A 25,646-nucleotide genomic window follows, 5' to 3' on the forward strand; every position below is an offset into this window, starting at 1 on the left:
GAGTTTCAAAAATTTAATGTCATTTGGGTTCCAATTTCTTCATGATCACTGGAACTCATTGATGAAGATAGTTGGGTAGTCTTTTGCTCTAAGACCGGTTCTACATTTGATCATATCTGTGCCAGGGTCATGATTGACCTCGAAAACAACACATAGTTTAGAGAATAAACCAGTGTTCATTAAGTTCCCTGGGAATAAAGAAACTGGAGTGACCACATTTAGTCCCTTTACAAAGAATTCAATGATTTATGTTCAGACTTGCTCCTGAGAATGTATTAAAGGATCAGGGGGCTGAGGACCAGACTGGACAATAAAAGATCCTCAGTGATTAAAGAATCCTATTCTCAGGCGGTACCTATGGCTCAGTGAGTAGGGCGCCGACCCCATATACCACGGGTGGTGGGTTCAAACCCAACCCTGGCCAAACTGCAACAAAAAATAGCCGGTTGTTGTGGCGGGCGCCTGTGGTCCCAGCTACTAGGAAGGCTGAGGCAAGAGAATCGCCTAAGGCCAGAAACTGGAGGTTGCTGTGAGCTGTGATGCCACAGCACTCTACCAAGGGCAATAAAGTAAGACTCTGTCTCTATAGAAAAAAAAAAATCCTATTCTCACTGGGCATGGTAGCTCACAGCTGTAATCCTCGCGCTCTAGGGGGGTGAGGTATATGGATTGCTTGACCTCAGGAGTTTGAGACCAGCCTGAGCAAGAGTGGGATCTCATCTCTATTAAAATTAGGGAAAACTAGCCAGGCATGATGGTGAGTGCCTGTTGTCCTAGCTACTCAGGAGGCTGAGGCAAGAGGATCGCTCAAACCTAAGAGTTTGAAGTTGATGTGACCTACGATGCCATAGGACTCTACCAAGGGTGACAGAGTGAGACTCTGTCCTCCTCCCCTAAAAAAACCGGTTTCTTCCCTTGCTACTGAGATATACCCCATGAAAAGAAAGATAACTGCCTTGTAAATACTTCCAGTCTTGTGAAATCTTTTTTTTGAGACAGAGTCTCACTATGTTGCCCATGGTAGAGTGCCATAGCGTCACAGCTCACAGCAACCTCGAACTAAGCAATTTTCTTGCCTTAGCCTCCTAAGTAGCTGGGACTACAGGTGCCTGCCACAACGCCCGGCTATTTTTTTTGTTTGTTTGTTTTATTTTTGTTATTATTGTCATTGTTTCATCAGGCCCTGGCTGGGTTCGAACCCACCAGCTTCGGTGCATGTGGCCAGCGCCCTAACCACTTAGCTGTGGTTGCTGAGCCTTTTGTGAAGTCTTGTTCATTGGTAATGCATATTGGGATTTTTCTTTTCTGTGTATAACTAGAATTTTGAAATGAGCGGTGTTAGAACGCTGTTATTCATACTACCACATTCACTGACTAGTACATTCCTTTGTAAAGATTGTAACATTTCTTGAGTAAGTATTCAGTTTTAGTTTTTTTTTTTGTTTGTTTGTTTGTTTTTTTTTGTAGAGACAGAGTTTCACTTTATGGCCCTCGATAGAGTGCCGTGGCATCACACAGCTCACAGCAACCTCTAACTCCTGGGCTTAAGTGATTCTCTTGCCTCAGCCTCCCGAGTAGCTGGGACTACAGGCGCCTGCCACAACACCCGGCTTTTTTTTTTGTTGCAGTTCAGCCAGGGCCGAGTTTGAACCCGCCACCCTCGGATATGGGGCTGGTGCCTTACTGACTAAGCCACAGGTGCCACCCTCAGTTTTAGTTTCTTTGTCTTTAAAGTAGTACACTGAGTTTCAAACTTTATGAATCCCTGGTGGCACCTGTGGCTCAAAGGAGTAGGGCGCCAGCCCCATATGCCGGAGGTGGCGAGTTCAAACCCAGCCCTGGCTAGAAACTGCAAAAAAAAAAAAAAAAACAACAAACTTTATGAATCCCTCTCACCTTCCCTGTCTGGTCATCCAGAATTATGTTTTAGTGAGTTTGTGCCTAACAAGAGGAGGGGTACAATTCTGGCTTTGTTTCTGAATTAGAAAAAGAACTGTTTTTAGTGGAGCAAGGTGTTCTTAGATTCTGCTGTCCCCTTTAGCTTTCTTCCTCTACCTACCTTCCCCAGGGTTGATACCCCTCTTCCAAACTGTTGAAGAGCTAGGGCCTCATGTGGTATCTCCAGAAGCCCTAGTCTGTAAGTGTAGTCATGTTGCCTTTGGGACTTAACCTGTTCTTGACCCCATGAGAGTCCTATGTGCTTTAAATATTTCAGAAGAAAGATCCCGTAGAATATAAAGGGTTATTCGGTTTTAATAAAATCTTCCTTGAAGTATTTGTTCTTCAAGACTGTTTGGGAGCAGGTTAATTAAACAGGTTAACTACTTTCAACTTTTATTTTATTTCATTTAAATTTTTTTTTTATTTTTAATTTCAATGTGCTTGTTCATTCTTCTTTGTTTGAAGTACTCCTTTTTGTTGATTTTCTTCTTCCTCTGGCGGTGCTGGCTGTTTTTGATGTCGTTAATAGAGATGGGGTTGCTCTGGCTCACTGCTGGTCATACTGTTCTCGAACCTCTGAGCTCAGGCAATCCACCCGCCTCGGCCTCCCACAGCGCTGGGACTACAGGTGTGAGCCACCACGCCCAGCCTCAACTTTTATTTATTTATTTTTTTTTGAGACAGAGCCTCAAGCTGTCACCCTGGATAGAGTGCAGTGGCATCACAGCTCACAGCAACCTCCAACTCCTGGGTTCAAGCGATTCTCCTGCCTCTGCCTCCAAGTAGCTGGGACTACAGGCACCCACCACAATGCCTGGCTATTTTTTGGTTGCAGCCGTCATTGTTGTTTGGCAGGCCCAGGCTGAATTCGAACCCACCAGCTCAGGTGTATGTGACTGGTGCCTTACCTGCTTGAGCCACAGGCGCTGAGCCTTGCCTATTTATTTTATTTTATTTTATTTTATTTTATTTTATTTTTTGCGACAGGGTCTCACTTTGTTGCCCTTAGTAGAGTGCAGTGGCATCATACACAGCTCACAGCAACCTCCAACTCCTAAACTCAAGCGATTCTCTTGACTCGGCCTCCCGAGTAGCGGAGAACACAGGCACCCGCCACAATGCCCAGCCATTTTTTGTTGCAGTTGTATTGCTGTTTTTTAGCTGGCTGGGACTAGCCAGCTAAAAAACCCTTGGTATACCCGCCACCCTTGGTATATGGGGCCAGTGCCCTACCCACCAAGCCACAGGCGCCACCCTCTCTTACCCATTTATAAATTGGGTTTTCACACTTGTGTATGAAATGTGCCTCATAACTTACTGACATCTGCACATTACCCATCTGACCTAAAAGGACTTCTTTGCCAAGAACCTAATCAGCTGTTTGGGAGGGTGGGGGGGATTATTGCTCTCTTTTTTTTTTCAGATGGAGTTTCACTATGTCATCCCCAGTAGAGTGCTCTGACATCACAGCTTACAGCAACCTCAAAATCCTGGGCTTAACCGGTCTTCCCATAGCCTCTTGAGTAGCTGGGACTATAGGCATCCGCCACAACATCTGAGTTTTTTTTTTTTTTTTTTTTTGTAGAGACAGAGTCTCACTTTACCACCCTCGGGTAGAGTGCCGTGGTGTCACACGGCTCACAGCAACCTCTAACTCTTGGGCTTACGCGATTCTCTTGCCTCAGCCTCCCAAGCAGCTGGGACTACAGGCGCCTGCCACAACGCCTGGCTATTTTTTTTGTTGTTGCAGTTTGGCTGGGGCTGGGTTTGAACCCGCCACTCTCAGCATATGGGGCCGGCGCCCTACTCACTGAGCCACAGGTGCCGCCCTCTTTTCTTTCTTTTTTTTTTTTTTAGACAGAATCTCAAACTGTTGCCCTGGGTGGATTACTGTGGCATCATACCTCACAGCAACCTCCAACTCAGGCTCAAGTGATCCTCTTGCCTCAGTTTTTCTGGTTTTAGCAGAGACAAAGTCTCACTTTTGCTCAGGCTGTTCTTGAACTCATGAGCTCAAGCAATCCACCTGCCTCAGGTTCCCAGAGTGCTAGGATTACAGGCTTGAACCACCACTCCTGGCTTTTTATTTTTTCCTTGTTGTTGTAGTTGTCATTGTTGTTTAGCCGCTGGGCTGGGTTTGAACCCGCCAGCCCCTATGTGGCTGGCACCCTAACCACTGAGCTATGGGTGATGAGCCGTCTTTTTTTTTTTTTTTTTTTTCTTTAAAGAGACAGGATTGAGGGCAGCACCTGTGGCTCAGTCGGTAAGGCGCCGGCCCCATATACCGAGGGTGGCGGGTTCAAACCCGGCCCCGGCCAAACTGCAACCAAAAAATAGCCGGGCATTGTGGTGGGCACCTGTAGTCCCAGCTGCTCAGGAGGCTGAGGCAAGAGAATCGCTTAAGCCCGGGAGTTGGAGGCTGCTGTGAGCTGTGTGAGGCCACGGCACTCTACTGAGGGCCATAAAGTGAGACTCTTGTCTCTACAAAAAAAAAAAAAAAAAAAAGAGGATTGGCTCAGCGACTATAGTACAGTGGCTAGGGCACCAGCCACATACACTGGGGCTGGTAGGTTTGAACCTGGCCCAGGCCTGCCAAACAATAACAACTACAACAAAAAAAATAGCCCGCAGGGCAGTGCCTGTGGTTTAGTGGGTAGGGCACCGGCCCCATATACCGAGGGTAGTGGGTTTGACCCCCGCCCCAGCCACACTGCAACAAAAAAATAGCCGGGCATTGTGGTGGGCACCTGTAGTCCCAGCTACTTGGAAGGGTGAGGCAAGAGAATCGCCTAAGTCCAGGAGTTGGAGGTTGCTGTGAGCTATGACAGCACGGTACTCTACCAAGGGCGATAAAGTGAGACTCTGTCTCTTAAAAAAAAAAAAAAAAGCTGGGTGTTATGGCGGGCACCTATAGTTCCAGCTCCTTGGAAGGCTGAGGCAAGGGAATTGCTTGAGGCTAAGAGTATGAGGTTTCTGTGAGCTGTGATGCGATGGCACTCTACCAAGGGTGACATACCAAGATTGTCTCGAAACAAGAAACAAAGAATGAAAGAGATATGGTCTTATGTGTTACCCACTGTAACCTCAAACTCCTGGGCCCATGCAGTCCTACCAAGTAGCTGGGACCACAGGCCCATGTTCATGCCAGGCATACAAAAAGGTTTTAGATTTCAGGATATGATGCTATTTTTTTTTTTTTTTTTTTTCTCAAGACAAAGTTTCACTTTGTTATCCTCTGTAGGGTGCTGTAATGTCATAGCTCATAGCAACCTCAAACTCTTAGGCTTGAGTGATTCTCTTGCCTCAGCCTCCCGAGTAGCTGGGACTACAGGCGCCCGCCACAAGGCCCGGCTATTTTTTTGGTGCAGTTGTCATTGTTGTTTAGCAGGCCCAGGCCAGACTCGAACCCTCCAGCCTGGCTGTATGTGGCCTGCGCCCTACGCACTTAGCTACGGGCACCGCCTCTGGCTATTATGTTTGTTATTGTTGTTGCAGTTATCATTGTTGTTTTAGCTGGCCCAAGCCGGGTTCAGATCTGCCAGCCTCGGTTGATATGGCTGGAGCCCTACCCACTGAGTTATGGACACCGCCCGGTTAATTTTCTTTTTTTTTTTTTTTGTAGAGACAGAGTCTCACTTTATTGCCCTCAGTAGAGTGCTGTGGCGTCACACAGCTCACAGCAACCTCCAACTCCTGGGCTTAGGCGATTCTCCTGCCTCAGCCTCCCGAGTAGCTGGGACTACAGGCGCCCGCCACAACGCCTGGCTATAATTTTCTAATAGTAGAGATAGGGTCTTGCTTTTGCTCAGGCTTGTGTTTTATTATTTATTTATTTATTTTATTTATGTTTTTGAGACAGAGTCTCACTGTGTTGCCCTCAGTAGAGTGCTGTAGCATCAGAGCTCACTGCAACCTCAGACTGCTGGGCTTAAGTGATTCTCTTGTCTCAGCCTAGCAAGTAGCTGGGACTACAGGCGCCTGGCTACTTTTAGAGACAAGATCTTGCTCTGGCTCAGGCTGGTCTTAAACCTATGAGTTCAGGCAGTCCACCCTCCTCGACCTCCCCGAGTGCTAGGATTACAGGTGTCAGCCACTGCACCCTGCCTTTGGGATGCAGTTGAAGCTGTATTTAAAATGCTTAAGAATAAAGATAGTAACGGTGGCTCAGGTCTATAATCCTAGCACTTGGGAGGCTGAGGCAGGTGAATTGTCTGAGCTCACTGGTCTGAGATCAGCCTGATCCAGAGCAAGACCTTGTCTCTAAAAAAAAAGGCAGGCCTTATGGTGGATGTCTGTAGTCCCAGCTACTCAGAAGGCGGAGGCAAGAGAAATCGCTTGAGCCCAAGAGTTTGAGGTTGCTGTGAGCTATGACGGCACAGCACTCTACTGAGGTGACAAAGTGAGATTCTTTGTTTTTTGTTTTTTTGTGTTTTTTTTTTTTTTTTTGCAGTTTTTGGCCGGGGCTGGGTTTGAACCCACCACCTCCGGCATATGGGGCTGGGGCCCTACCCCTTTGAGCCACAGGCACTGCCCCAAAGTGAGATTCTTATTTAAAAAAAACAAAAGCAGGTAGCCGGGCGTTGTGGCGGGCGCCTGTAGTCCCAGCTACTCTGGAGGCTGAGGCAAGAGAATCGCTTAAGCCCAGGAGTTGGAGGTTGCTGTGAGCTGTGTGAGGCCACGGCACTCTACCCAGGGCCATAAAGTGAGACTCTGTCTCTACAAAAAAAAAAAAGAAGGGTGGCGCCTGTGGCTCAATGAGTAGGGCGCCGGCCCCATATGCTGAGGGTGGCGGGTTCAAACCCAGCCCCGGCCAAACTGCAACCAAAAAATAGCCGGGCATTGTGGCGGCGCCTGTAGTCCCAGCTGCTCCAGAGGCTGAGGCAGGAGAATTGCGTAAGCCCAGGAGTTAGAGGTTGCTGTGAGCTGTGTGACGTCATGGCACTCTACCCGAGGGTGGTACAGTGAGACTGTCTCTAACAAAAAAAAAAAAGAAGAAACTTCACTTTGATTTCCTGATCTTCTTCAAAAACTGAAAAATCTTTGCCTTTATAGTTGATTTATTTGCATATTAGGAACTTTGAATTGGAAAATGCTGGGAATGAACAGAACCCTGGTGCTACCAGCCTCTAGGGAATGGATCTGTTTGCAGTGATGGGCATACCATGTCATCCTTTCCTCTCCTTCCTTTACAATGTAGCCCTAAAATTCCCAAAATTGGCAGGTTGAGCTTTTGTCTTTTCTTTCTGTATTTCTTTTTTTTTTTTTTGAGACACAATCTCAAGCTGTGCCCTAGGTAGAGTGTCATGGCATCACAGCTCACAGCAACCTCAAACTCTTGGGCTTAAGGGATTCTCTTGCCTCAACCTTCCAAGTAGCTGGGACTACAGGTGCCTGCCACAACACCTGGCTATTTTTGTTGTTGTAGTTGTCATTGTTGCTTTAGTTGGCCCAGGACAGGTTTGAACCCACCAGCCTTGGTGTATGTGGCCAGCGCCCTGCCACTGAGCTATGGGTGCTGCCCTTCTCTGTATCTTACCTCTCATCTATTCCCTTGTTTCGGTCCTCCTTTACTCAATATCGTATGACCCATACATCCACTTTAGGCCTCTGTGGTTCACATAGTTCTTCAGGAAATAGCAGATAGGCCAATAGTAAAGCTGTTTTGTCTGTTGGTGAGGTCAAGAGGAAGCCCTGGGCCTGGACGTGAGTTAGCTTTGTCCAGAGTTGGTGTAGAGACATTCTTAGGGAACCCCTATACCCCTGGGAACATAGTTTGAAAGTTCCTCATAACAATAGAAAGAACATAAATGGACCAGATAGTCTGGGCTCAGCTGTTTGGCCTCAAGTGTATATGTGTATCATGTAAATTTTCTGAATCTCCATTTTCTCATCCATAAAATGTAAACAGTTCCTGTCTTACAGGGTTTGGTTTTTGCTGGGACAGAGACTGGAATGCCATGGCATCAGGCTAGCTTATAGCAATCTCAAATTCCTAGGTTCAAGCAATCCTCCTGTGTCAACCTCCTGAGTAGCTGAGTAGTATGATACCTGGCTAATTTTTTCACTTTTTTTTAGTAGAGTCAGGGTCTCACTCTTGCTCAGGCTGATTTCAAACTCCTCTGAGCTCACGCATTCCTCCAACTTTGGCCTCCCAGACTGCCAGGTTTACAGGCGTGAGCCATCATGCCCAGGTTGCACGGTTATTATGACGATTAGAAAATAATTTGGGGGCGGCACCTGTGGCTCAGTGAGTAGGGCACCGCCCCATATACCGAGGGTGGCAGGTTCAAACCCGGCCCTGGCCGAACTGCAACAAAAGAATAGCCCGGCGTTATGGCGGGTACCTGTAGTCCCAGCTACTTGGGAGGCTGAGGCAAGAGAATTGCCTAAGCCCAAGAGCTCTAGGTTGCTGTGAGCTGTAATGCCATGGCACTCTACCAAGGGCAATAAAGTGAGACTCTGTCTCTAAAAAAATAATAATTTGGGGCGGCACCTGTGGCTCAAAGGAGTAGGGCACTGGCCCCATATGCTGGAGGTGGCGGGTTCAAACCCAGCCCCAGCCAAAAACTGCAAAAAAAAAAAAAGAAAAGAAAATAATTTGTATAAAATGCCACTTAGAACTCTGATATTATTAATTTAAGGATCGTTGTAAATTTCTTTTTCTTTTTTTTTTTTATTTGAGACAGTCTCACTATGTCGCCCTGGGCAAGTGCTGTGGTGTCACAGCTGTGTCACAGTGGTGTCACAGCTCACAGCAACCTCAAGCTCTTGGGCTTAAGCGATTCTCTTGCCTCAGCCTCCCACGTAGCTGGGACTGTAGGCGCCTGCCACGCCAGCTAGATGCTTGTAAATTTCTTTTTTTTTTTTTTTTTTTGTAGAGACAGATTTTCACTTTATGGCCCTCGGTAGAGTGCCGTGGCATCACACAGCTCACAGCAACCTCCAACTCCTGGGCTTAAGTGATTCTCTTGCCTCAGCCTCCCGAGTAGCTGGGACTACAGGCGCCTGCCACAACGCCCGGCTATTTTTTGGTTGCAGTTCAGCCAGGGCCGGGTTTGAACCCAACACCCTCGGTATATGGGGCTGGCACCTTACAGACTGAGGCACAGGCGCCACCCAAGAAATTATTGTAAACACTTTTATTTTTTATTTATTTATGTTGCAGTTTTTGGCCGGGGCCGGGTTTGAACCCGCCACCTCCAGTATATGGGGCTGGCGCCCTACTCCTTGAGCCACAGGCGCCGCCCTGGTTGTAAATTTCTTTAGTCAAGTGACATCAATATTGTACCACAGCATAGCTGGGTGTGCTGGCTCCTAACTGTAGTCCCAGCTTCTCAAGAGGCTGAGGTAGGAGGATTGAACCAAGGAGTTTGAGGTTGCTGTAAGCTTAGTTGAGGCCTCAGCACTCTAGCCTGGGCAGCAGAGTGAGGCTCTGTCTAAAAAAATATATATATACATACATACACACACACACACACACACACACACACACACATTTTGTCATAGAGTGAGTCCATTCTTACCTACCTTGTCTTAAGTTTCATAGCAGGATATAGATATATCCTAGATTGTTTAAATTTTGTATATTTGATGTTGCAATAAGAGACTTCTTATAAATAGAAGCAAAGGTGCCACGTGACATTGAGGGAGCAGCAGTATCTGTCAGTAGATAGTGGTATTGAGGGGCTGGCAGGCAGTAACCTCAGCAGCAAGTAGAGCTTGCTGAAGAACGTGAGGACTTTGCAGGGAGCTTGTGGAATTTGTAGTAAAAGGCTTGCCTTAGTCAGGAGATAATAGGAACACTCAGTTTTCTGGAACCAAGTCAAGTGTGCTTGGGCGGCGCCTGTGGCTCAGGAATAGGGCGACAGCCCCATATGCCGGAGATGGCGGGTTCAAGCCCAGCCCCAGCCAAAAACTGCAAAAAAAAAAAAGTCAAGTGTGCTTGCTATGATCACCTTCTGCTATATAAGCAGTAGTAGGCCAGGATGTGTATATGAGAGTGGGCTGGGGAATTGTCCTGGTGCTGATGCCAAGCAGGAAGAGGAGTTCTTCCCCTAAGCCAAGGTCGGTGGAGCAGTGGGAAATTGAGGCTAATAGGTTAGAAAGAAAGGGAATTCTAGCTTACTTAAGTTGAGATTGCTTATCCTTGAGCTTTCCAAAAGGTATCATTTTCTACGATCTTTTCCACTTTCTATATTCTCCATGTTTTCCTGCACTGCTAAAAACACTTCTGCCTGCATTAACCACAAGTAATCAGTCTGGTGGCTGGGGCTGGGGAGGCAGCAAATAGCCATTTCTATTAACATCAGCCCTAGAGCAATCACGAGGGCGGGGTATGCCTAACCAGAGAATGAAGTTTTTCACTTTGCATTCTTAACTGGAAATAAAGTGTTTTCCTTATTCTCCTCCTGCAGGTCGGTGAGCTGGTAAAGGTTACGAAGATTAATGTGAGTGGTCAGTGGGAAGGGGAGTGTAATGGCAAACGAGGTCACTTCCCATTCACACATGTCCGTCTGCTGGATCAACAGAATCCCGATGAGGACTTCAGCTGAGTATAGCTCAACAGTTTTGCTGACAGATGAGAACAATCTTTTTTTTATCCAACTGCCATCTATACAGTTTTCTTACAGATGTCAAAAGCAGTCTAGTTTATATAAGCATTCTGTTACCTGTGATCTTTTTTAGACTGAACTACTCCATTCCTAGTCTTATTTACCATATTCAGGGTACGAAACTGGAGGGCTTGTGTGTTAACCTCTGAATTGGCAATTTTGGGTGGTAGCCATGCCCGTGTGTATCAGAAGGGATAGGTGTCTTGCCTCTTTTCTCTCAGGCAATGCAAATCAACCTGTGGAAAACTGATGGCCATGAGGAGAGTGTACACACTACTTACCCTGATTTATTCAGTGGTTTTGTTTTTATTCTGAAACCCTACTATCAAACAGCAATAGACTGTTCCCTGCCACCCCCGGAAGTAATCAGGCACCGTGTGAATAGTACCCAGTGGGATTACTTTTTCACTTATTGAACATGACCATTGTTTGACTCATTCTGACATTTCAAATCCTGAGAATTCTGAGAACACTACTAGAGGCATTTGTCTTCCTTCCTAGTCAATGCTTCACACTTTCTCTTGGGATTCTTTCAACTTTGTCATTCTTACTCCCCAAACCTACAAGTAGGTTAATTCCTAAAATCAGTGTGTATTTTCATTCTGGGTGAAAATCAGGATGTGCAGAGCACTTTATTTAGTGCATAGCTTTAAGCCAGTATTGGATTCACTAAGATAGCCAAACTCCCAGCTCTCTGCCTTCCCCCAAGGGATCATAGTGGGTTAACCTGCTATAGCTAAATAGACTCCTGGCTAATGGGATCCAGCGGGGCATTTCTGCTGAGTGGTCAGTATCCTAATAGGAGACTCTTGGAATTCTTAGATTCTACTTGGAGTGGAAGGACCAATCACTTATTCCAATTATTCCGTGGAAGGTTTTGGGGCCAAATTCTGCCCTCTGCATTATGTGCAACTTATATAAAAGTCAAGTTAGAATGTTACGAGTTCAGGGGTGGGATTAGAGCTTTGAAAAATATTTGAACCAATTATGAATTTGAATTACTTATGTATTCATTTCACATGGGCAGAATAGTGCTTGAAGTACATTACATTATAAACTGCCTTCATTTTTGGCTCTTTATGTTTATGTTCAGATTTAGTTTACAAACCCTTTTCAATATGGAAAGATTTATACAGGGGGTCAGGTGCTCCAAAGAATAGACTATAAGACCAAAAATGATCTAGACTCTTTAGACTACAACATGAAACTTTCAATGTTAATTCCCAGTCTATAAAGGCACTTACTGGTCTGTGATGTGATATGACCAATAGAAACACCTTATACTTTGCTTTGGACCTCATTGTAGAAAAATAATGTACCTTTCTAATTGTCCTTCTTAGGTTAATATGATAAATTTGCATTCTTTGAACACATACCAAATCATGGTATCCCCGTGACTAGCACATTGTCACAGTCAATGTGCAGATGTCTGTGTGCAGAAGCGTATTACATGGCACAGGGAACCCAGCTGTCATGGAATTACATACATTACCACAAGCAAACTAATGACGCTAATTTAATATATTTTTACCTCACAGTAAAGTAATGCTTGATAAAGACATTAATACTCAACTTTCAAAATATTAGCACAGTGCTGTGCACAAAGCGGGTGCTCAATAATGTTGAAAGAACACATTTGTGATCCTGGACTTGATTCCATCTGACTACTTGGTTAAACTTTGAGTTAGAGCATAGATACTGTAAAATCCAAATACATTAAATATTGCTTTCCTGAAAGTATGGCATCTAAAGTATTTGTAGAAAAACCATGTCACAATTGATTTGAATGTTTGTATTTTCTTTTGCTTTTGACTTTGATATTGGCTCGTAATATCTCTTTGCACCATGTGTTAGTGGAGCATGGAACTCTACTCAAATCATAAGAATTTCTCAACGATCAGAACCATTACATGTACTGTTGGGTTGGATTTGGCTGGGTATGGGAGTTATTGGACCTCAAGAAATCAAAGGACTTCTTACAAATACCTTCCCCCCAAAAATAAATGCTAGACTCATATTCAAGTGCATTGTCACAAAGCAAAGTAAACTGAAATTGGCTGCTATATTTTATATAATCATTTCTACAAAAGCCCAATTTTTTTTGGATACTAATATTTGACATGGTTAATTCTTTTGTTAATTTGTTGGAATTGTTTATTGTTAATAATGCAAATAGATAATTTTTAATTATCCACAAGTAACGTATCACTATTAATGGTTTGAAATGGGTGATAAGCAAATCAATTTGAAATAAAATATGAACATGTGCCATTGTATTATAACACTATACACTTTCTTGACAGTTAAATTTTTAAAAGTTTTTTTGTAGCATGTATTGTATATGTTTATAGTATATGTAGTAAATAAAAATATGGCCAAATGTTTGGCTTGGTGATCTTTTAGAGAAAGTCATCTTTGAATATTTTTAACAAGAACTAAATCTTTATGCCTAGGGAATAAGAAATGTGTGCCCTCGGGCGGTGCCTGTGGCTCAAGGAGTAGGGCGCTGGTCCCATATGCCGGAGGTGGCGGGTTCAAACCTAGCCCCGGCCAAAAACCACAAAAAAAAAAATAAAAAGAAATGTGTGCCCTCAACAGCCTATGAACAATATAAAATAAAGAAGTAATTATACAGGGCGGTGCCTCTGGCTCAGCGGGTAGGATGCTGGCCTCATACACCAAGGGTGGTGGGTTCAAACCCAGCCCCGGCCAAACTGCAACAAAATAAAAAATAGCTGGGCGTTGTGGCGGGCGCCTATACTCCCACCTACTCAGGAGGCTGAGGCAGGAGAATCATCTAAGCCCAGGAACTGGAGGTTGCTGTGAGCTGTGACGCCACGGCCTCGGAAGGCTGATAAAGCGAGACTCTGTCTCTACCCAAAAAAAAAAAGTAATTATACATTCTCTGTGGGTGCTTATTAAAGATCAGATTAACCATTGGTGATATTTTTAAAGGTCTCCGCAAGTCATGAAATACTGATTTAAAGGGAGCATCAAAGAAGAATCATAATAAGAACTGGAAGCTGAAATGATACAGACAGAGAACATCAGACTTGTCCAGAAATGGATATACATGGGCAAATAATCCTCCTAAATTTGGCATGGGGAGACTAAGAATTTAAGTTCTGCTGCCATTCATGTCCCGAAGAAAATGAAATGGGTAGATAAAGTAGGGGCAAGAAAAAGAACTAGCCTAGCCATCAAGAGGTGAGGTTCAAAGATTGAGCATAGTGGCTGACACCTGTAATCTTAGCACTCTGGAAGGCTGAGGCAGGTGGATCACTTGAGCTCAGGAGTTAGAGACTAGCCTGAGTAAGAGTGAGACCCTGTCTCTAAAAAATAGCCAGGCACTGTGGTGGATACCTGTAGTCCTAGCTACTTGTGGGGCTGAGGCACGAGGATCGCTTGAGCCCAAGAGTTTGAGGTTGCTGTGAGCTATGACACAGTGGCACTCTACTCAGGGCAACAAAGCGAGACTCAAAAAAAAAAAGATGAGGTTCAAAATGAGATCAATTTCATGTCTAGCCTGGACAACATACTGAGGTCCTGTCTCAAAGTGCTTGGGCTCGGCGCCTGTAGCTCAAGTGGCTAAGGCGCCAGCCACATACACCTGAGCTGGTGGGTTTGAATCCAGCCCAGGCTCACCAAACAACAATGATGGCTGCAACCAAAAAATAGCTGGGCGTTGTGGCCGGCGCCTGTAGTCCCAGCTACTTGGGAGGCGGAGGCAGGAGAATCGCTTGAGCCTAGGAGTTGGAGGTTGTTGTGAGCTGGCACTCTACCCGGGGCGACGGCTTGAGGCTCTGTCTCAAAAAAAAAAAGTGCTTGGAGATTCTCCAAGACAGAGGCAGAAGGGAAGCAGAAATAAATGCACGTGCTCATGCCTGTAATCCTAGCACTCTGGGAGGCTGAGGCAGGTTTATTGCCTGAGCTGATGGGTTCAAGACCAGCCTGAGCCAGAGCAAGACCTCATCTCTAAAAATAGCCAGGTGTTGTGGCAGGTGCCTGTAGTCCCCACTACTTGGAGGCTGAGACAAGAGAATCACTTAAGCCCAAGAATTGGAGGTTGCTGTGAGCTGTGATGCCATGGCACTCTATCAAGGGTGACATAGACTGCCTCAAAAAGAAAAAGAAATGCACATCCAGCTGCTCATGGTCAGGGGGGTGCTTCCAAGTGTTTTTGTGGTTGGCCTGATTCACTTAGGTTTTTATTGTAATTGTTTTGGGGGGGTTGTTCCTTCTTTGTTTTTGAGACAGGGTCTCTGTTGCCCAGGCTGTAGTGCAGTGGCATCATAATAGCCTATGATGATGCATCCTTGAACTCCTGAACAAGAGGAGAATACATAATTCTCTTAGCTCAACCTTGGAGTAGCTGGGAAAACAGGCAAGTACCACCATGCCTGGCTAATTTTTTTTTTTTCTTTTTTTAAGAGATGGTGTCTTGGGCGGCACCTGTGGCTCAAGGAGTAGGGCACTGGGAGTGGCAGGTTTGAGCCCCAGCCAAAACTGCAAAAAAAAAAAAAAAGAGAGATGGTGTATCTTGTGGCTCCGTGCCTGTAGCTCAGTAGCAAGGGGGCCAGCCACATACCTCAGAGCTGGCGGGTTCAAATCCAGCCCGGGCCTGCCAAACAACAACTACAATCAAAAAATAGTCAAGTGTTGTGGTGGGCACCTGTAGTCACAGCTACTTGGGAGGCTGAGGCAAGAGAATCACTTATGCCCAAGAGTTGGAGGTGGTTGAGAGCTGTGACACCATGGCACTCTTACCAGGGCGACAGCTTGAGACTCAAAAGCAAAAAAAAAGATAGTGTCTTGCTATATTGCTTAGGCTGATCTTAAACTCAAGTGATCCTCCTATCTCAGCCTCCCAAAATTCTGGGATTATAGGCATGAGCCACTGTGCTCAGACTACTTATTTTAGATCTGCTTTGAATCCTAACAAAGTGGACACTCAAACGTTGACTAAGTATTCAGAGGTAAACTGGCTTGTATCGACCTTTCCTATCCTGCTTCAAATTGGGAAATTATGTACATTTTAGCTTTCTGGGGGTGGAAAGAATAGTTGTCTGTTAGGTGGGGAGGTAGATTTTTTCAAAGCCCCATGTTTTTCCGTTTAGGAAAATTTCATGAGACTTTCATGATGAGCTACTCCAAGGCTCTAAGTACCAGCAAGAGAACTTGAAAAGTGGAGTTCTAAGATGAGGTCTAGGATGGGCTCCTCTTCCCCCCTTTAAGCTAGGAAAGTGTCTATGGAGGGGTGAAAGTAAATCTGGAACTATGTAAGAGTATAGTACTACTGTTTGTTGAGTACCTCTGGACTACCCTAAGGCTTTCTGTAGTGTGAGATGCAGATTCCTTTATGGACTTTGTGCTACCTAGCTCTGCTAGGCCTCTAGCCTGACCACAGCTAACCAAGTGCCCCTCATAGTTGTGGGCCCTAGCACAAAGCTTTGGCTGGTGTTAGCACTGTGGGGTGTTTACCACCATGCCTACAGTGGGGTTATGGCAACTTTAACTTCATTCACATCATCTTTTTTGGAGCCAAGAGTCTCAGGCTGCCACCCTGGATAGAGTGCCATGGAATCATAACTCACAGCCCAACTCTTGGGCTCAAGCAATCCTCTTGCCTCAGTGTTTCTATTTTTAGTAGAGATGGAGTCTCATTTTTGCTCAGGCTATTCTCAAACTCCTTCTTAATTCAAGCATTCCACCCACCTCAGCCTCCCAGAGTGCTAGGATTACAGGTGTGAGCCACTGCTTCTGGCCCATTCATCATCTTTTTGTAACTTTGTTGAGAGAGTATCACATGTATCTAAGGGTACTATTTCTAGTACTACAGAAAGGGGCTACTTTAAATATAAAGTACTCATTATCACCAAACTGGTTTGACTCCACATTTATTTGCTGTTTAGCTTCTAGGAATTTTGATAAAATTAACAGCAGTTCTAAGCGTGGTAGTTCCTCTAGAATAGACTGCCCTTGTAACTCCTTTATGTTCTAGGACTAACAACAAAACACAGCCATAACTCCCTCTGGGATTACTGCTGGCCTTCTGAAGGTAGGCTTTTGGCTAGAGAAACAGCTTCTCAAAACGGGCAAGAGTGTGGTTTGGAGCCCTGAATGGAGGCTCACGCCTATAATCTCTGCCCTCTGGGAGGCTATGGTGGGTGGATTGCCTGAGCTCATGGTTTGGAGATCATGTCTCTAAAAATAGCCATGCATTGTGGCGGGCGCCTGTAGTCCTAGCCAGTTGGGAGGCTGAGACAAGAGAAACACTTGAGCCCAAGAGTTTGAAGTTGCTGTGAGCTATGATGCTACAGCACTCTACTGGGGGTGGGGGGGAGGCCACAAAGTGAGACTTTTGTCTCAAAAAAAAAAGTGTGGTTTGGATTTCAGGCCCTCTTTGCCTCAGCTGAGTACCCTTATAAACAGTTGTATGTGACTCTCAGCAAATACTAGCTTCGATTATTGCCTTTATCAGTTGGCTGCCAGATTATGGGTTTTCTTCTCCCCTACATCCAGTTAATCATTTTATCAACTCTATCTCCAAAATATTCTATTACATACACTTTTTTTTTTTTTTTTTTAGAGACAGAGTCTCACTTTATTGCCCTTGGTAGAGTGCCATGGCATCACAGCTCACAGCAACCTCCAACTCCTGGGCTTAGGCAATTCTCTTGCCTAAGTAGCTGGGACTACTATAGGCACCTGCCACAATGCCCAGCTATTTTTTGTTGCAGTTTGGCCGGGGCTGGGTTTGAACCCGCCACCCTTGGTATATGGGGCTGGCGCTCTACCCACTGAGCCATAGGCGCCACCGTACATACACATTTTTATTCATTTGTTTTGTGAGACACAGTCTTTGTCACCCAGGCTGGAGTGAAGTATTGTGATCACAATTCACTACAGCTTCAAACTCCAGGGCTCAAGTGGCCCTCCTGCCTCAGCTTCCCAAGTAGCTAGGGTTATGGGCACATCACCATGCCTAGCTTTTTTTTTTATTGTTTGTTTTTTCAATTTATTTTTAAGATGGGGTCTTACTATGTTGCCCAGGTTGGCTTACACTCCTGGCCTTCAGCAGTCCTCTTGCCTTGGTCTCCCAAACTGCTGGGATTATAGGAGTAAGCCATTACACCCAGCCTGTTACCCATTTTTATGCCTCTCTCACCACCACCCAAGCAGCCAACATCTCTCCTATGGATCACTGCAGCAGCCTCCTTCCTATATCCACTTCCCCAACATGTTCATTACAGAGCAACCAGAACCCGTTTTTCCATAAGGCAGACTTGATCATGGCAGTCCTTTACTTAAAACTCTTGAATGGCTAGCCAGGCGTTGTGGCGGGCGCCTGTAGTCCCAGCTGTTCGGGAGGCTGAGGCAAGAGAATCGCATAGGCCTGAGAGTTAGAGGTTGCTGTGAGCCATGTGACGCCATGGCACTCTACCCAAGGGCGGTACAGTGAGACTCTGTCTACAAAAGAAAGAAAAAAAAAACAAAACTCTTGAATGGCTTCCTTTTGATCATAAGATAATTTCCATTCCTTAAAATAGCTCACACAAGCCAATCTTGTTCTGTGCACTCCTGGCACCCTTTTCCTTCAATTGAAACAGGCAGTCTCCCATTCCAGGATTCTGCCTCCAATCCCCCAACTCTTACTCTCGTTTCCAGCTTAAATGTCACTTCCTCAGAGATGGCTTCCCTGAACGCCTAAATTCTATTTCTAACTATCAACATCACTTACAATGTTGCCAGATTGCGATTTTTTAATATTTTTTAGAGAACGTCTGTCACTCAGGCTGGAGTACAGTGGCATGATCATAGCTCACTGCAGCCCCAAACTCCTGGGTTCAAGAGCTCCTCCTGCCTCAGCTTCCTGAGTAGCTAGGACTACAGGCACATGCCACACAGCTCCTGGCCAGAATGTGATTTTTTATTTAAAATTTTGAAATGGCTAATTTTCTCTGTATCATTCTAGTTTTAATATATGTGCTGCTAAAGCAAGCACAAGATTGTGATTATTTAACTACAGCTCCTCCACTATACTATAAACCTATTCTAGCAGGGAAGGAGCAACAATGATTATACTCATCATTACATCTCCTGTGTCCAACACAGAGCATGTCTCACAGCAGACAAGTAATATTTCTTGGCCAGAAACAGTGGTTCTTAGCACTCTGGGAGGCCAAGATGGAAGGATCACTTGACTCAGGAGTTTGAGACCAGCATCAGCAAGAGTGAGACCCCATCTCTACCAAAAATAGAAAAAATTAGCTGGATGTGATGGCAGATGCTTGTAGTCCCATCTACTCGACCCTAAGGTAAGAGGATTGCTTTTTTGAGTTTGAGGTTACTGTAAGCTAGGCGGATGCCAGGACACTCTAGCCTGGGCAACAGAGTGAGACTCTGTCTCAAAAAAAGAAAAAAAAGGCTCAGCACCCATAGCTTAGTGGCTAGGGTGCCGACCACATACAACAGGGCTGGCAGTTTTGAACCTGGCCTAGGCCTGCCAAACAACAATGACAATTACAACAAAAAAAATAGCTGGGCATTGTGGTAGGCACCTGTAGTCCCAGCTACTTGGGAGACTGAGGCAAGAGAATCGCTTAAGCCCAAGAGTCGGAGGTTTCTATGAGCTGTGAAGCCACAGCACTCTACTGAGGGCAACATAGTGAGACTGTCAAAAAAAAAAGGGGGTGGCACCTGTGGCTCAAAGGGGTAGGGTGCTGGCCCCATATGCCGGAGGTGGTGGGTTCAAACCCAGCCCTGGCCAAAAACTGCAAAATAAATAAATAAATAAATAATTAAAAGAAAAGAAAAGAAAGGCTTAAAAAAAAAAAGAAAGTGGGCCTGGCTCAGCACCCATAGCTCAGTGAGTAGGGTGCTGGCCACATACACCAAGGTTGGCAGGTTCAATCCCGCCGCAAAATAGCTGGCGCCTGTAGTCCCAGCTACTTAGGAGGTTGGGGCAAGAGAATTGCTTAAGCCCAAGAGTTTGAGGTTGCCATGAGCTGTGAGGCCATGACACTCTACCAAGGGTGACAAAGTGAGACTCTGTTTCCAAAAAAAAGAGAAAAAAACATTTGTTGAAGAAATATTTTCCTCCACAGGATGCCACAGGATGTGATACTAGGGAATAGGGACCCAGGCAATCAACACTTAGCTGCTTTCCCTAGCATCTGTGGTCTTCTTGTGTATGTTCAAAGACAAGGTTCAAGGCCAGATGTGGTGGCTCATGCCTATAATCAATCGTAGCACTCTGGGAGACCAAGGCTTGAACTCAGGAGTTGGAGACCAGCAGAGCAAGAACAGCACCCCTAGAAAAACTAGCCAGACATGGTGGCGCACACCCATAGCCCCAGCTACTCAGGGAAGATGAGGCAAGAGGATCACTGGAAGCCAGGAGATGGAAGTTGTGATGCCATGGCACTCTATTTAGGGTGACAGGGTAAGACTCCATCTCAAAAAAAAAAAAAAAAAAGAAAAATGTAATATTGGTCATAGGACAACCCATTTAAGAAGGTCCTTCTGTGTGGCGGGCGCCTGTAGTCCCAGCTACTCGGGAGGCTGAGGCAAGAGAATCGCTTAAGCCCAGGAGTTGGAGGTTGCTGTGAGCTGTGTGAGGCCACGGCGCTCTACCGAGGGCCATAAAGTGAGACTCTGTCTCTACGAAAAAAAAAAGAAGGTCCTTCTGTTGCAGAGGTAAAAAATACCTTTCAAAGCCCATCTCAAGATTGGGTGCTTCCAGTATTGTGATGAGCCCTGGGACCATGCCCTTTACGAACTCATAGAGGGGAACTAGATTCATAAGTGAAGGTTATTCACTGATTGTATCTTGAGTTTCTAGCTTTAGACATACTAGGGAAAAGGCTGAATCCCATTACCTAAAATATCAAGGTTATGTCCGAATTATTTTGTTCTAAAGTGTTATTGTAATAGAAGTAGCTTAATATATCCCAAACTCTTCAAAGCAATTACCTCTTATCCTATGATCATTTAGATTTCTCAGTATTACCCCAAAGGCAGCAAGTCAAGAAAGCAACTGGCAGGAGCAGGGTCCTTGTGAATTCTTCCTGTGCATACTGGCTAAAGTCATGACCCATCCTAATGTTAAGGTGAGTAGGAGGTAGAATTGTCCTGCGGCTGAAGCCCAAATCCTTTTATCGGCCTTATATCAAGAATAAAGGAGACTGTAAAAAAGCAATTTATGTGGCTCAATACCTGTAGCACAGTGGTTACGGTGCTAGCCATATGCACCGAGGCTGGCGGGTTTGAACCCAGCCCGGGCCAGCTAAACAACAATGACAACTGCAACAAAATAAAATAGCCAGGTGTTGTGGCTGGCGCCTGTAGTCCCAGCTACTTGGGAGGCTGAGGCAAGAGTTTAAGCCCAAGAGTTTGAGGTTGCTGTGAGCTGTGATGCCACAGCAGTCTACCAAGGGTGACATAGGGAGACTCAGTCTTAAAAAAAAAAAGGTTTGGTGCTTGTAGCTCAAGCATCTAAGGTGCCAGCCACATACACCAGAGCTGGCGGGTTCGAATCCAGCCCAGGCCTGCCAAACCAACAATGAAAACTACAACCAAAAAAAATAGTTGAGCGTTGGCCGTGTCTGTGGCTCAGTGAGTAGGGCGCCGGCCCCATATGCCGAGGGTGGCGGGTTCGGACCCAGCCCCGGCCAAACTGCAACAGAAAAATAGCCGGGCGTTGTGGCGCGTGCCTGTAGTCCCAGCTGCTCGGGAGGCTGAGTCAAGAGAATCGCGTAAGCCCAAGAGTTAGAGGTTGCTGTGAGCCGTGTGACAGCACGGCACTCTACTCCAGGGCGGTACAGTGAGACTCTGTCTCTACAAAAAAAAAAAAAAAAAAAAAAATTGCCCTAGTTTCTCTTTTCCCTTGTTAGACATGCCTATGGGATTAGATTTATGTCTGAAGCAGCTAGTTGCGGCTTGTTCCTCAACAAGCCATGCCATATGATCAAGGGCAGGCCTTTTTTGTTGTCATGGTGACCGATATTTACATAAGCAAGGGTTTGGGGGGAAAACATTTGTTGTTTAGAATGACTTGTGGTAAATTTCATCTTAATGGAAAGAGAAAATACTAACTTGATGGGCTAGCAACTAGAATTTGGAAGAACAAAATGAACTTCTATTTCTTTTGGTGAGAGTGATTAATAAATACCACTTTTGGCCATCAAACAAACAAACAACCACTCCTATGGCCATTCACAGTGGCTCAGACCTGTAATCCTAGTACTCTGGGAGGCCATGGCAGGAGGATCGCTGGAGCTCAAAGAGTTCAAGACCAGCCTGAGCAAGTGCCAGACCTGTTTCTACTAAAAATAGAAAAACCAGCAGGGGGCGGCTCCTGTGGCTCAGTCGGTAAGGCACCGGCCCCATATACCGAGGGTGGTGGGTTCAAACCTGGCCCCGGCCGAACTGCAACAAAAAAATAGCCGGGTGTTGTGGCAGGCACCTGTAGTCCCAGCTACTTGGTAGGCTGAGGCAAGGGAATCGCCTAAGCCCAGGAGTTGGACGTTGCCGTGAGCTGTGTGATGCCATGGCACTCTACTGAGGGCCATAAAGTGAAATTCGATGTCTCTACAAAAAAAAAAAACCGGCAGGTTGGGTGGCACCTGTGGCTCAGTGGAGTAAGGCGCCAGCCCCACATGCTGGAGGTGGTGGGTTCAAACCCAGCCCTGGCCAAAAACTGAAAAAAAAAAAAAAAAACCGGCAGGGCATTGTGGTGGGCACCTGTAGTTCCAGCTATTCAGGAGGCTGAGGCAAGAGTATCACTTCAGCCCAAGAGTTTGAGGTTGCTGTGAGCTATGATGCCACCATACTCTACCCAGGGAGACAGAGTGAGACTCTTATCTCAAAAACAAAATAAAACAGCACTTGGGAGGCTGAGGCAGGTGGATTGCCTGAGCTCACAGGTTGGAGACTAGCCTGAGCCAGAGCGAGACCCCACCTCTAAAAATAGCCCAGTGTTGTGGCTGGCACCTATAGTCCCAGCTATTTGGAAGGCTGAGGCAAGAGAATCGCTTAAGCCCCAAGAGTTTGAGGTTGCTGTGAGCTGTGTCATCACAGCACTCTATTGAGGGTGACAAAGTAAGGCTCTGTTTCAAAACAAACAAACACAAAAAAGACCTCCCTGCAACTTAGACAAGTTCATGAGAGTCTCTCAAAAAATAAAACGGGGCAGTGCCTGTGGCTCAAAGGTGTAGGACGCCGGCCCCCCATATGCCGGAGGTGGTTGGTTCAAACCCAGCTCCGGCCAAAAACTGCAAATAAATAAATAAATAAATTAAATTAAATTAAAAAATGGCTCGGTGCCTGTGGCTCAAGCGGCTAAGGCTCCAGCCACGTACACCTGAGCTGGTGGGTTCGAATCCAGCCTGGGCCCGCCAAACAACAATGACAACTACAACCAAAAAATAGCTGGGCGTTGTGGTGGGCACCTGTAGTCCCAGCTACTTGAGAGGCAGAGGCAAGAAAATCAATTGAGCCCAGGAGTTTGAGGTTGCTGTGAGCTGTGATGCCATAGCACTCTACCCAGGGTGACAGCTTGAGGCTCTGTCTCAAAAAAAATTAAAATAGGGCGGCGCCTGTGGCTCAGTCGGTAAGGCGCCGGCCCCATATACCGAGGGTGGCGGGTTCAAACCCGGCCCCGGCCAAACTGCAACCAAAAAATAGCTGGGCGTTGTGGCGGGCGCCTGTAGTCCCAGCTACTCGGGAGGCTGAGGCAAGAGAATCGCTTAAGCCCAGGAGTTGGAGGTTGCTGTGAGCTGTGTGAGGCCACGGCACTCTACCGAGGGCCATAAAGTGAGACTCTGTCTCTACAAAAAAAAAAAATAATAAAATAAAATAAAAATTAAAATAAAATAAAATAAAAAAACACAAAAAAACTATGAGGGCGGTGCTGTGGCTCAAAGTAGTAGGGCGCCGGCCCCATATGCCAGAAGTGGCGGGTTCAAACCCAGCCCTGGCCATAAGCTGCCAAAAAAAAAAAAAACAACAACTATGATACATCAAAAAAAAGAATGGGGGGACGGTGCCTGTGGCTCAAAGGAGTAGGGGGCCAGCCCCATATGCTGGAGGTGATGGGTTCAAGCCCAGCCCTGGCAAAAACTGCAAAAAAAAAAAAAAAAAAAGAATGGGGGGGCACCTGTAGCTCAGTGGTTAGGGCCCCAGACATATGCTCTGGGGCTGGTGGGTTCAAACCTGGCCCAGGCCTGCTAAACAAACAAACAAAACAGCTGGCGCTGGGCCTTGTGGCAGGCGCCTGTAGTCCCAGCTACTAGGGAGGCGGGGGCAGGAGAATTGCCTGAGCCCAAGAGTTGGAGGTTGCTGTGAGCTGTGATGCCACTGCACTCTACCCAGGGTAACAGCTTGAGGCTCTGTCTCAACAAAAACAAAAACTGAGCGGTGCCTGTGGCTCAAAGGAGTAGGGGGCCTTCCCCATATGCCGGCGGTGGCGGGTTCAAACCCAGCCCCAGCCAAAAAGTGTTTAAAAAAAAAAAAAAGAAAAGAAAAACCATGATATTCATTTCCCTTCCCTTCCCTTCTTTTTTCTTTATTGAGACACAGTCTCACTTTGTCACCCTTGGTAGAGCCATGACATCAGAGCTCACAGCAACTTCAAACTCTTGGGCTCAAGTGATTCTCTTGTCTCAGCCTCCCAAGTAGCTGGGACTACAGATGCCCACCACAACACCCTGGCTATTTTTATCTCGCTCTTGCTCAGGCTCAAACTTGTGAGCTCAGGCATCCACCCACCTTGGCCTCCCAGAGTGCTGTGATTACAGGCATGAGCCACCCAGCCTGGTGCAAGAGGATCTCTCTTTTTTTTTTTTTGAGACAGAGCCTCAAGCTGTCGCCCTGGGTAGAGTGCCGTGGCATCACAGGTGACAGCAGCCTCCAACTCCTGGGCTCAAATGATTCTCCTGCCTCTGCCTCCCAAGTAGCTGGGACCACAGGCACCTGCCACAATGCCTGGCTATTTTTTGGTTGTAGCCGTCATTGTTGTTTGGCAGGCCCGGGCTGGATTCGAACCCACCAGCTCAGGTGTATGTGGCTGACATTTTACCCACTTGAGCTATAGGCACTGAGTCCTCTTTTTTTTTTTTTTTTTTTTTGAGACAATCTCACTATGTTATCCTCGTTAGAGTGCTGTGGCATCACAGTTCACAGCAACCTCAAACTTTTGGGCTTAAGGTGGTGCCTGTGGCTCAGTGAGTAGGGTGCCGGCCCCATATGCTGAGGGTGGCGGGTTCAAACCCAGCCCTGGCCAAACTGCAACAAAAAAATAGACGGGTGTTGTGGCAGGTGCCTGAAATCCCAGCTGCTTGGGAGGCTGAGGCAAGAGAATTGCGTAAGCCCAAGAGTTAGAGGTTGCTGTGAGCCGTGTGACCTCATGGCACTCTACCAAGGGCAGTTCAGTGAAACTCTGTCTCTACGAAAAAAAAAAAAAAGAGATTCTCTTGTCTCAGCCTCCCAAGTAGCTGGGACTACAGCCACCCGCCACAACACCCTCGTATTTCACCCTGCTATTTTTTGTTGTTGTTGCAGTTATTGTTTAGCTGGCCCTGGCTGGGTTTGAATCCACCAGCCTGGGTGTATGTAGCTGGCGCTGTGACCCCTGTGCTACAGGTGTCAAGCCAACAAGAGGATCTCTTGAGCCAAAGAGTTAAAGTTTGCTGAGAGCTATGACACTACTGTGCTCTACTCAGGGGAACGGAGGGATACTATCTCCACCGCAAAAAAAATTCTGCCTTTGATCACATGTGTGGTTGGTTTGTGTGTGAGTGTGAGAGTGTGTGTGGGTGTTTGTGTGTCTGGTCTTCAAAAGCAAAGGTTATTATTCAGAATCTTTGACCCTCAAGAAATATATAGATAGTACTCATAAGGGATGTGGCAGAGATTGCTCACTCAAATCTATGTTCTCGTCTTTCTTTTTTTTTTTTTTTTGTAGAGACAGAGTCTCACTGTACCGCCCTCGGGTAGAGTGCCGTGGCGTCACAAGGCTCACAGCAACCTCTAACTCTTGGGCTTACGCGATTCTCTTGCCTCAGCCTCTCGAGCAGCTGAGACTACAGGCGC

At 46.1% G+C, this 25,646-nt stretch overlaps 1 protein-coding gene and 1 pseudogene across 2 annotated transcripts in view; both read left to right on the forward strand.

Moving 5' to 3' along the window:
- Positions 1–12,954, forward strand: part of CRK (CRK proto-oncogene, adaptor protein) — a 42,454-nt gene extending 29,500 nt beyond the window's left edge. For both annotated transcript variants that reach the window (XM_053567761.1, XM_053567762.1), the window contains exon 3: positions 10,356–12,954. In XM_053567761.1, coding sequence (XP_053423736.1) covers positions 10,356–10,493 — 138 coding nt within the window. In that variant the 3' untranslated portion in view covers positions 10,494–12,954. The remainder of the gene's footprint in view (positions 1–10,355) is intronic.
- Positions 3,194–3,286, forward strand: LOC128571500 (uncharacterized; annotated as a pseudogene).
- Positions 12,955–25,646: the final 12,692 nt, after the last annotated feature.

Source organism: Nycticebus coucang, chromosome 18 (assembly GCF_027406575.1).
Source record: "Nycticebus coucang isolate mNycCou1 chromosome 18, mNycCou1.pri, whole genome shotgun sequence".
Lineage (NCBI taxonomy): Eukaryota > Metazoa > Chordata > Mammalia > Primates > Lorisidae > Nycticebus > Nycticebus coucang.